Source organism: Pelmatolapia mariae, linkage group LG14, assembly GCF_036321145.2.
Source record: "Pelmatolapia mariae isolate MD_Pm_ZW linkage group LG14, Pm_UMD_F_2, whole genome shotgun sequence".
Lineage (NCBI taxonomy): Eukaryota > Metazoa > Chordata > Actinopteri > Cichliformes > Cichlidae > Pelmatolapia > Pelmatolapia mariae.
The window spans coordinates 40,492,605-40,504,481 of NC_086239.1; the positions used below are offsets into that span (position 1 = coordinate 40,492,605).

The 11,877-nt window shown below is 46.1% G+C and overlaps 1 protein-coding gene across 1 annotated transcript; it reads right to left on the reverse strand.

Moving 5' to 3' along the window:
- Window positions 1-458: 458 nt before the first annotated feature.
- mmp23bb (matrix metallopeptidase 23bb) lies at window positions 459-9,293 on the reverse strand. Its single transcript, XM_063494421.1, has 8 exons — window positions 9,238-9,293; window positions 7,223-7,335; window positions 6,125-6,264; window positions 3,222-3,389; window positions 2,510-2,674; window positions 2,158-2,268; window positions 1,950-2,076; window positions 459-1,392 (listed from the first exon to the last, which is right to left on the reverse strand). Exons 1-8 carry the CDS (start codon window positions 9,283-9,285, stop codon window positions 1,200-1,202), a joined length of 1,065 nt encoding a protein of 354 aa, XP_063350491.1. The 5' UTR covers window positions 9,286-9,293; the 3' UTR covers window positions 459-1,199.
- Window positions 9,294-11,877: the final 2,584 nt, after the last annotated feature.

Here is an 11,877-nt window from a genome sequence, read left to right on the forward strand (position 1 = left end):
TAATAATTGTGTAAAAATCAAAAATATCACAAAACAAATCTTTAATTTACTTTTAAAATATTCATGTTTCAGATGTTTATTTTGTTTTATTCATTTGTTGTAGTTATTTATTTTATAATATTTTAATTTGAGATTGTTAAACTTTATTTGCCTGTTTTTGATTTTTTAAATGATTTTGTCGGTTTGTTTGTGTCTGCAGGGTTAGCGACCCACGCTAACCCTGCAGACACTCTTTGTTCTCAGGCCTTTGTTTCCACAAACATCAGCGTCTCTCACACACACACGCAGACAGACACACACACACACACACATTCATCATCTAACCCATTTCTTTAAAGTCTGACGTGTTTTCATCTGAATGTTTGGAGCACCCTCCCCCTCCCTCCCCCCAAAGAGCATGGACGACCTGATGAGAGCGTCTCAAACCTGCGTTCTCTCTAACGGCCACCAGGGGGCTCGACCCTCGACCTCTGTGAACTCGTACCACGTACGAGCTGCGTCCAGCAGGAGAACATTTACTAAAATGTTTCTGTTCATTTCTGTACTTTGTCAACAAAACAACAAACAAATGTCACACATTAAGGACACAGAGGACACCACCAGTTTACTGAGTGAAGGACTCACACCTGTCATAGCGTCCATCACTCGCATTCAGAGCGCTGCCGTGCTGTTTGTGAGGCGGGATTAGTCTGAACTGTGAATCATGCAAAGCTGCTCTGCTTCAGACCAGCAGTCAAACCGTGGCGGTGAGGACGGGCGGGGCGGGGCGGGGGAAACAGGAAGTGCACAAAGACATGAAACAGCTTCCCCATGATGGAGGACAGAGGAACAGTGTCTGACAGGATATAAGTCTAAGCAAAGGTCAAAGGGCAAAGAGGGATTACATGACGGTCGTTGCTAAGTAACTAACTCAACCGCTGCAACTAAAGTGGGCGGGGTCAAACGCCACAGTTCCTACGGGCTACAGAAATATTCTCACGTACGATGAGCAGCAGGCTGCTTATCACAAAAACGCCATCCAGTCAGCTCAGTCACCACTTTACACATTGTGATGTCATTCGCAGTCATGAGGACGGGGCGCCGTGACATCACAGAGCTGCCAATGGTTCGTTGTTCTTTAATGTTTAAAGTCCCCTGAAGTCAGGAAAAAAGTCCACAGACGCCAAGCTTCCTGTCGGGTCACTTCCTGTCTGTCGTCTTCAGCTGTTGGATGCCTGCTCCGGCTTCAGTCGGATGGCCCAGGAGTTTGCAGAGACGATGTCGCCACGGCGATGGACGCGGCAGGTGTAAACGCCTTCATTGAACTCGTTGGCGACGATGCGCAGGTCTCGGTCCTTCATGACGATGTACCCTGGAATGGATGAGAGGATCTGCTCGCCATCTTTGTACCAGCTGCAGGAAAACCACAGACACAACAGACCTTTAAGCTTTTAGCTCCGCCCACAATCATTCAAACAGCTGCACAGAAAACAACCACAAGCCCCGCTCGTTAACTGTAACTCGTCCTGGCTCCCGAAACTCTCCGAGAAAGATTTTAACCTTGATGAGCTGTGACCAGCGACCCCTCAGCATTAGCTTCAAAACATGAAAAAGGAAAGTTTGAGGCCTCATCTTGAAAGTAGAGATAGTGTCTGTCTCCTGAATCCAAACTGGAAGCTGGTTCCACAGAAGAGGGGCCTGAAAACTGAAGGCTCAATGATTGTAAATGTAAATGTTATCAGGAAATGATCAGACAGCAGAGGGTTCTCAGGAAACACTGATAAATGTTCAGTTTCTATGCCATATGTTAAAACCAGAGTGTGATTAAAGTGGTGGGTGGGTTCTTTTACATTTTGAGAGAAGCCAGTTGAGTCTAACAACAGATTAAATGTTGAGGCTGTCATTCTTAGCATCTACATGGATGTTAAAATCACCCACAATAATGATTATGTCAGCATTGATGAGCTGACCTGACTTTGGGGGGGGAGCGGGTGTTTTTGGTCCCACAGCGGAAACCCACCACCTTCCCCCGAGGAACCATCTTGATCTTCGTGTTGGCTGCCGGCGGTGTTGCTGTAGTGACCACCTCCAGAGGCTCTGCAGTGGGAAGAGGATGGAGACGGGCAATGAGCATCATGCGGGCTTCTGTGAGGGTGTCAGAGGTCAGAGGGGCCTCACCGTAGCAGAAATCACAGCGCTGAGGACAGTTCTTCTTCATGAACGTCTTCCTTCGCTCGCAGAAGCCGAGTCGAGCCCACGGGTCGCAGACTCGCTTCTTATCCAGACAACCTGCAGAGCGACAGACGCGTCCAGTCACTTAAACACAACAAACACACGTCACATGATGGAGCGGCTTGTTTCCGCCTGACTGCATCAGTGGATGTTTATTTCTGATCGGTCAGAGCAGTTTCCCGTCAGTCCACCTTTAATATCTCAAATGCATAAATGTGCTGTTTCCCAGCTTTGCAGCGAACAGCTGTAAACCTGACTGAAGCAGGAAGAGCTCGTTGCCGGCTGCTCTGGTCGTTACCGTAGAGTCTCTGGATGCCCCACACGTCGTCCTGGGCGATGTTCCTCTGTCCGGTGTAAGTGGCGTTGGGATGCATCAGAGCCTGAGGGTCTCTGGAGTGCCACAAACCCAGAGCGTGGCCGATCTCGTGTGCCGCCACCTGGACCAGGTCGTTCAGCCAGACTCCTGCAGGAGGAGATTTTTACATCCAATCATCATCATCCTCAGAGCGCCGGCTGCAGGATGGTAATGACGTGTTCTCAGAGGAGCGTCACTCCTGCTGCAGCCTCCTACAAACAGACCACGCCCACCACACTCGCAGTCTGTGACTGCTGCCCCTCAGCAAGCTTCCAGAAGCTGATCACAATGATCTCTGTGAGGTTGCTGCTGCGCTCTTCCTGTCAGTCATGTTTCAGGTGTTTAGATTTTGATCATTTAAGAAGCATCGAGGAATAAATCCTGTCACGATATCAGCACTGCTGTTTATAACACACACATGTTAGAAACTCCAGTGTTTTTCTCCCATTAGAGACACAAACTCAGACAAAAAAGAAAAACGTAGAAACTCTTAAGCTGAAGCTTCCCTTCAGAACCTTAAACTTCAGACTTCCAAAAAGTGTGAAATTCAAAGAACACCTGAAACAACATTTGTACTGTTTCTTTCATCTCTCAGAGTACGGTGGCCTTCTAGGAACACACTAAACACACACAGAACCATCCTACGTGCTCCAACCTTGTTTCCAGCTGAAGCGGGACTTCCCGAGGATCCAGAACTCGTGGTTGTCAAAGTGAATTTCTCCCCGTGGTGGCAGGAATGCGTGCGCCAGCTCGCCGTTCAGCCCATCGAAACACGGGTGGAGAGGAGACCACCAGCAGTCCGTGTGGTTGAAGGTGTAGAAACCTGGAAACAGGAAACTGAAGTGGAACATCTCAGAGGACCAAAGTAGAACTCCCCATCCTGCAGACGTGTTCATGTCCTTTCATGAGCACGGCCTACTGAACCACCTGATCCACCAAAATAAAACCCATTTCACGCACATGTAGCTGCAGCCTTCACCAGCAGGGGGCAGAGTTTTACTCTTACCGCTGCTTCGTCTGACTCACTACGCCATCTTGTGGTACAAACTGGTATAACACGAAACAACAGCCTGTCTCCATTTTAATATCAGCTGATATCTGTTCAACACAACATCTCTCCACCTTCTGTTGATACTTTGGTTGGTTTTTCTAAGGTTTGAATCACTTATATTATTTCAATCCAAGATATTTCAATCCATCACCCCACATGAAACAACAAATTTCACCAGCACTTACGTTTGAGGATAAAATATTTCAAATCAGGAAAAATGCAAATGTCAGTTGGGTGTCTTCCCTGCTGCCTTTAAAACGGCGGTGGTGAGGCCCCTTCTGAAGAAGAGCAATTTGGATTGCAATGATTTTAATAACTACAGACCTGTATCCAACTTACCATTTTTAAGTAAAATTTTAGAAAAACCTGTTTTTACTCAGATTAATGATTTTCTGAATGATAGACAGATCCTAGAGATATTTCAGTCTGGATTTAGAGTGAACCACAGCACAGAGACCGCTCTCCTAAAGGTTTTAAATGATCTTAGATGTAACTGGGACGCCCAGAAGCTCTCAGTCCTGGTGCTACTGGATCTAAGCGCAGCCTTTGATACAGTAGACCACGCTATACTTTTAAACAGACTGAAACACATGGTGGGCCTCTCTGGTGCTGTACACAACTGGTTCACTTCCTATCTCTCAGACAGAACTTTTATGGTGAGTATGGATACATGCTCCTCTAAGATCCATAAAATGACATGTGGTGTGCCTCAAGGGTCGGTTTTAGGCCCTGTACTTTTTAATTTGTATATGCTCCCTCTTGGCGGCGTCATCAGGAGGCATGGAGTGAACTTCCACAGTTACGCTGATGATACTCAGCTGTACATCTCCGTGTCTCCTGATGACACCAGACCAATGGATGCCCTTTTTAACTGTAGTCTAGATATAAAATCTTGGATGGCAGAAAACTTTTTACAGCTTAACCAGGACAAAACTGAAGTTTTAATCATCGGTCCTGAGGCTCAGAGAGAGAAACTCTTGTCTAAATTACAGGCATATTCACTATGCCCTTCACTACAAGTGAAAAACCTGGGTGTTATTCTTGAGTCTGAGCTTGGTTTTATCTCACATATTAAACACGTAACCAAAATTGGATTTTATCATCTAAAAAATATAGCCAGAGTCCGCCCTATTCTCTCTCGGGCCAACACGGAGATGCTGATGCATGCTTTTATTACCAGTCGCATTGATTACTGTAATGCCCTGCTCTCTGGTCTCCCCAAAAAGAATATTTCACCTTTGCAACTTTTACAAAACTCTGCAGCTCGTGTGCTGACGAAGACCAGAGGGCGGGCCCACATTACACCGGTTTTACAATCGCTGCATTGGCTCCCCGTGTGTTTCAGGATCGATTTTAAAGTTCTTTTATTGGTTTTTAAATGTCTTAATGGTCTTGGGCCTTCTTATCTTTCAGATCTGCTTTTACCATATGAACCCTCGCGGACCTTGAGGTCCTCTGGTACTGGCCTTTTGACTGTCCCTAAAGTCAGGACACATACTCACGGAGAGGCAGCTTTTCAGTGGTATGGTCCTCGACTGTGGAACAGCCTGCTGGAGGAGCTCAGGGCCGCAGAGAACGTACATGTTTTTAAGAACAGGCTCAAGACCCACCTTTTTAATTTAGCTTTTAACTAACGTTTATTTATTTTATGCTTATTTATTCTATCCTGTTATTCTATTTATATTATTAATTTAGTTTTTACCTAATATTTATTGATTTTATTCTTATTCATTTTTTATTTTCTTACTCTGTTTATACTTATATTTATATTATATCCCACTCTTATTTATTTTATCTTTTTATCCTGTTTATATCCTTATTAGGTCATATCTCCAGTGTTTCCTCGGAGGGGGCTCTCTGCACCGGGGCTGTGATCGACCGTGGCTGCTGGGGCTCTGTGGACCCTCTCAGCCTGGCTGGGGGGCTTCTTTGCCTCCCTCCTGCTGCGTGCCCAGCCTCGAGACTGCGGTCTGTGACCGGCTCCCGGTGCAGACAGCTCCCTGTGATAGTGTTTCCTCACTTGGCTAATGCGTACCCAGCCCAATTTTACTCTTTAAGTGTGTGTGTGTGTGTGTGTGTGGGGGGGGGGGGGGGGGGGGGGGGGGAAGAGAATGTGTGTATCCATGACCGTTTATGTTAATGAGAGTGTGGGGAGTGAGTGGGAGGGTGGGGTGGGGTGGGCTGCTTTTAACCATGTAAAGCACTTTGTGCTACAGTTTTTTTTGTATGAAAAGTGCTTTATAAATAAAGATTGATTGATTGATTGACTTTGAACACAGGCAGTTACAATTACGAGGCAATTTTTTAATGATATGGACTAATCTTGTATTAAAATAAAGTACCTGTGACCTGTTTAGTGCCAGGGTTAGGGCTCTAATCCATGGCTTAGCATCACTTTAAGCAGAAGTTGGCCCTTTTCAAATGAAGTCTCCCACACAGAGAGAGGTGCATGTTAACTTGACCCTGCGGGTCGACAGCAGGTGTCAAAGTTAAACGTTCAGTCCTACCGATGGTGATGTCAGCGGTAGCGTTGCGGTCAGTAACCTCGGTGAAGGTCAGCGGAGACACGTCACTCCACTTTGTGAAGGCGATGCCGATGGCCTTCCTGGTGTCCTCCACATTCAGGGTGTTGGGGAACTTGATGATACTGAGATGGAAGAGACAGACAGATAACTGGACTCTGATTGGTCCTCAGAGAATGATGCTCCGCCTCCTCTGAGTTCAGTTGTGTGATTGGTGTAGAAATACAATGGGCGGGCAATCAGTGAGGTAGGTACTCATCAGCATCAAATCAGGAAACATACGAGCCAATCACGATGCTGCGCCGTTCGCTTTCTTCATCGTCATCTGTGAACGTTTTTCAGTCGTTAACAAAAAAAAAAAAATCTGGGTGTCAAATAAAGGACAAAATGTTGTTTCGGTCACCCGGGCTCCACCTGGTACTTAAGGCCCTTTACCTTTACCTGCATGGGAGGAGCCAGAATGAAAATAAGCACCCAAATAACTGCCTGCAGGAGTTACAGCGAAGGTTCCCGAGTGTCAAGACTGTTTCTAGACTTTGACCTGAGGCTGATTAGGAGGAGGAGGAGGAAGGGTTGGTTTCTGTGCTGTTTATTGGTTGACTCTCGGACACCAGAGATTATTCTCTGCCTTGTGGTTTATATTCTGCTCATTATTTTTGACTTTTATAAATTGGAGGCCGACCACGAGGCTCTGTGAGGGTCACTTTCATTGTTCAGGCTCCTGCTGGGTGACATCCTGAATCATAGTAGATATGACAGCCAGCAGGCCCTCAGTATTAACTTGAATTTCAGGCTCCAAATGTTTACCTTCATAATTAAATATTCTACACGTAGAATGTGCTTTAATACAAGCTGTGGCAGAGGTGCAGAGGTCCAACCAATAAACGCTGAAATGCAGCAAAATAAGAGAAAGACGCAGAATTAGACAATGAAGACATTAAATCATTAATTTACACATGATCTTAGAGGACGATTAGAGAAACATTTTGAAGTTCCTGACCTTGTAAAAGCACACGTGATGACCTCAGAGCTTCACTGAATGAATTACAGGATGTTACTAAGTCTGTACAGGTGTTTCTCTACCTGTACGTGATGTTATGGTGAGTCCACTTGTGTCCCAGAGGGTTGATGGCGTAGCGTTTGCTTCTAGCTGCTCGGTCCCCAAACACCTCCATTGATCTGCTGCTGTCAGATATCTGAAACACAGCAAACACGCAGAGTTAATAACCAATCAGCTTCCTTAAAATCAGTTGCAGTGCCTCTAGCGTCCAGCAGAGGCAGCAGTGAGTCAGCCCCCATAGACTCCCGTTTTCAAACTTTACAGCAGAATTAAACATGTTTACAGCCTGATACACAAACTGTTTGGTCTCTGTGGATACTGGACGTCTGGACCCTGTTTGTGCTGTTGGGGCCTTTGTAATGACATCATCTGACCAATAATATGCATTTTGGCCCAGCAATAACAGGAAGTCCTGACCTCTGTGATTTCCTGTGACTACTTCAAAATAAAAGCTCGAGTCTCAGCAGCCGTGAATGTGACGCTGATCAAACAGAAACAGAAATACTGCAGCTCTCTAATGAAACAGGAGACTCTGGAAGGCTCTGTGCACAGATGTGGACAGATGTGGCAGTAGGCTGATTCCATACAGATGTGAAACACTTCCTTCTTTGTCTCTTTCATGTGTGGCTGCTTTGATCCCCCCCTCCCCACGTTTCTGTCAGCCACATGTGAACTCGGCTGACCCTCCTCTGCCTCCACGTTTCACTTGTTAGAAAGTCCGCTCACACAGCTGAGCGCTCAGACAGAAACGACCCCACAGGCTCCACCCAGCGCCCCTTGCTATGTGGACACCACCATCTACAGCTTCTGCTGTGGCGCCGTTCATTCACCCGTTTATGCTCTGCTCCCAGCAGTTGTTTGCTGTTACTGCAGGAAACTTGCAGAGCGCCATCTGGTGGACAGACTGTGCAACATCAACACTCCAAGCCTGGCTGAATGGTGTTTCTCCTGTTATCAGTGCTGACACGGACAGATCAGCTCACAGATAACATCAGCGGCTTCACGTTTGTGACACCGAACAGCAAAAACTGAATATTTGATCTGTTTCTGATCTGGATCAACTGAAGGAACCAAAACTGTGATAACGATGGGTGAGTTCAGACTGACAGCAGACTGCAGGTGATGCTAACACCCCAGGGACCTGAGTGCGACTGAGGAAACCAACCTGAGACCTGCCTGGAGTCCGTTTCACAGGAATTGTCAAACTTACAGAGTTTGATCAGATTTCAGACAGTGTGACCGTTTCTACATTCAGTCTGAGACACGAAGCAGTAAACATTTTAATCAGCAGTGCAGGACTGTGTGAGGTCACCTCTATGCTCTGCAGGCTTTTAAAGGCTCATTCTAAATATTAAAAACCAAACCAGTCAGCTATTTCATGGAAAATCATCTCAGCAAAGTCAACTTAAGATGTTTAAAGAATCATTCCAAAAGTTTTAATGAGCACAAAGAAACGGCAGAAACACAGAGACCACAAAAACATCTGCAAACGTCTTCAGAGAGCTTTGTGGTAAACAGACTCAGACTACATCACAAAGAGACGCAGCGAATAAAAAGATTACAGCGCAGACACACTCTCATCACGTTTCAACTTTGTTTCCTGACTTTAAATAGAAGAAAATCTTGTAAAACCGTTTCACAGATTTACGCTTTGGTGACTTCTCAGCCCTCCACCCACCCACTCTCACAAAAGCTGCAAACTGATGTTGGAGTCTGAGCCGGCCACCGATCAGTTGCTGTCTGACCTTCAGGGTCCCTCAGCTGAGAGCCAATCACGTGACTCCAATCACGTGTTTTTTTGAGTTTGATGTGTGAAAGAGTAAAAAACGTTCAGATTCATCTTCAGTTTATCGTCAGAGAGAAAGAAAAGCGCGAAATCATCTGAACTCAGAAACTTCATCATTTCTAAGTTTGAGCGAATAAGAGCTGCTCCAGCGCCAGGATGAAGAGGAGGAGGGTTACGATCTGTGTCTGACCTCAGGCTGACTGCGCGCTCTTTGTTCTCTCCCAGTTTGTCTGAAGTCGGTCCGACACTGACCTTCATCATCACCATCACCATCATCATCATCAGCTGAACGGGGTCCATGGCGAGTCTCGGACCGCGTGCCCGTCAATCAATCAGTCAAACAATCGATCGGTGAGCGCGTGCGTCATCCCACGGAGTTTCCAGGCGCGCAGATTTACGCACGCACGCTCCGCGGAGCTGAAAGTCGCGCGAGCTCCACTTCAGGCAGAAAAACAAAAAGCGGGAAAGATCCGAACCCCGGAGACCCGACCCGACCCGATCCGTTCCGTGCGCGTGCTCAGCGTGATCCGGGACCCGCGGGAGGAACGCGCTCCGCTCGGCAACAAACTGAGTGAAGTTCCCGGAGTGTCCGCTCGCTGCTGCAGCGGGGCAGGTCCGGAGGGGCGGGGTCAGGTGAGGAGACAAGTTTAACCCTTTCCCACCGGAACCACGGTTCTGTTTAAGCACTGAGCTCACTCAGCGGATAAACAAACCCAGACCCGCTCCTGGTGTTTCCCTCTGGGACCTCAGGGGCCCCTCGGGGCTCCAGACTGCAGGTTGGGCCACCCTGAGGTGTTTTCTCAGCAGCAGCGGTCCAGATGTGCAGCAGTTGTTTCGTCTCTGCTAAGAACATCTGTCCAAACACTCAACAGCTTTCTGTGAGAGAGACACGAAAACAGCAAACACCAAAAATCCTTTACAAGCTGAGAAATACTAACAAAACAGACCTGCAGACCTAAAAATACACACATCAAAAACTCCTTACATACTACAAATACGGCACTACTAGTACTACACACACACACACAAAGGTCCTGTGATTGAACAGATTGAACTCGCTGCAGGTTTCTATCCATTTATGACTTTACAGAAATAATTTTTTAACTAATTAATAATTAAAAAACATGATGTGGGAGGATTCAGAAGAGAACCCTGCGATAAAACTCAACAACGTGTGGAGTTCCCCAAGGCTCCGTCATCGGTCCTCTGATGCTGATGGTCTGGCTTTATTGATTTGCTTCATGCCATCGTTTGACGGGCCTTACATGTTTAGACTTTCAGTTTGGGGTTGAGAAGCGTCCACAGTTAGCTGTTTATTCACACAGCAGCGATGGAAACATCCAGCCACGTTTTCTGTTGAGACTTGTGCTCTGAATGTGGTCGTGACCTTTTTCACACCCACAGTCATTAATATTAAAGTATTGATTAATGTGGCTGAAACAACAGAAAGACAAAGCCCTGCTGATGGATTAATTCTGGATGTCTTATTGCCTAAATTAATCTGGGAGGGGTGAATTAATCACTCCTCGCAGCCCCCTCAATAACCCCACCCCCCCTCTGTTTGCATTGTTGTCTTGTTTATCTCTCCGCCCACACTTGGCGTCTCTGTCCAGCTCGCGGTCACCTTCACTCTGACAAAGTGCCTGCAGAGGCATCTTTAGAGGAGCTCATCATATGGTGCATGTTAAGCAGCTCATTAACGCTGCATTGTGAGCTGAATGAGGTTTGAATGTTGGCAGCTGAGCGGCCTGGCAGATTCCCATCATGCACTACAACACTGCGGTGACCTCACACCGACTCGCACTGTGCTGGCAGGGTGAGAATCGATCGATACGTTGACAGAAACCTGAAACCAAAACTCATCCGAGAGGCAGTTTGTTAGAAAGTCAGTGTTCTCCTGAGGAAAGTGAAGGTCAAGCTGAGAGAAGAGCCGTGATTACGCTTTGGTCCCTGAATGTCTCATCATCACTCTTTCTTCACGATGAGCCTGACGTTAGTCTGCAGGACTCGTATTTTCCACATTTCTCAAAGAGCTGCAAACACACCGTGCTCTCCGGTCAGGAAACGGTTCTGCAGCAGGTACTGCTGATACTGTATCTGCTGTGAGACTGCTGACATCACACTCAGCGCCATCCAACCTGCCATTGTCTTTATTGTCATTATAAATACATGAAATATAATGAGATCAAGTGCTTTCCTTATGACAACAGTCATTCACATCATTGTGATGGTCTCCTGGACAGTCTGAATGATTCTGTGGAGTGTTTTTGTCTGTGCTGTTGTGCAGAGCCACACACACAGACAGTAGCACAGGATGCTTTCAATACAGCGTCAGTAGAAGGACACCAACAGTTTTTGGGAGATGTTGTTTTTCCTGAGGACTCTGTAAGATTTAAAGAAATTAGTTTACTGCTGAACTGTATATAACCACCATCCTTAACATTGTATTAATTATCATTCATCAGAGCGTTTATTGAAGCTGCTGACATCATGTTATAATTTGTATTACCGGGGTTATCATAATCAAATATTAACATGTTTATTACAGGTGCAGTTATAGCCACTTTAAATCGTTGAGGTAAATCTATCATCTTAAAAGCTTATAGTTACAGGTGACACAAGGAGGACAAGTCCATGGAGACCTCAAAGGCCTGAGATCATCACCATATTTGGATGGATGCCAGAAAGGGGAACTTCTGTGTCTGCAGTTATCTCTTAAAATACATGAATGTTCTGTACATGCAAATTATGTGACTGTAAACGCAAGAGGGGGCGTTACAATACCCTGATGTTATAAAAGCAATCTAGAGTGTATTTTGGGTAGAGATGTACAACTGATGTTTTGCAGTTTACACCTCTCCACGCTGCGTGCATTCATTAAAATCAATTGTT

Coding starts and splice junctions, on each gene's coding strand:
- mmp23bb (XM_063494421.1), bottom strand. CDS start 9,285: ATGGACCCCGTTCAGCTGATGATGATGATGGTGATGGTGATGATGAAG. Junction 6,265..7,222: donor CACCATAACATCACGTACAG/GTAGAGAAACAC, acceptor CTTCCATCTCAG/TATCATCAAGTTCCCCAACA. Junction 3,390..6,124: donor TACCGCTGACATCACCATCG/GTAGGACTGAAC, acceptor TCCTGTTTCCAG/GTTTCTACACCTTCAACCAC.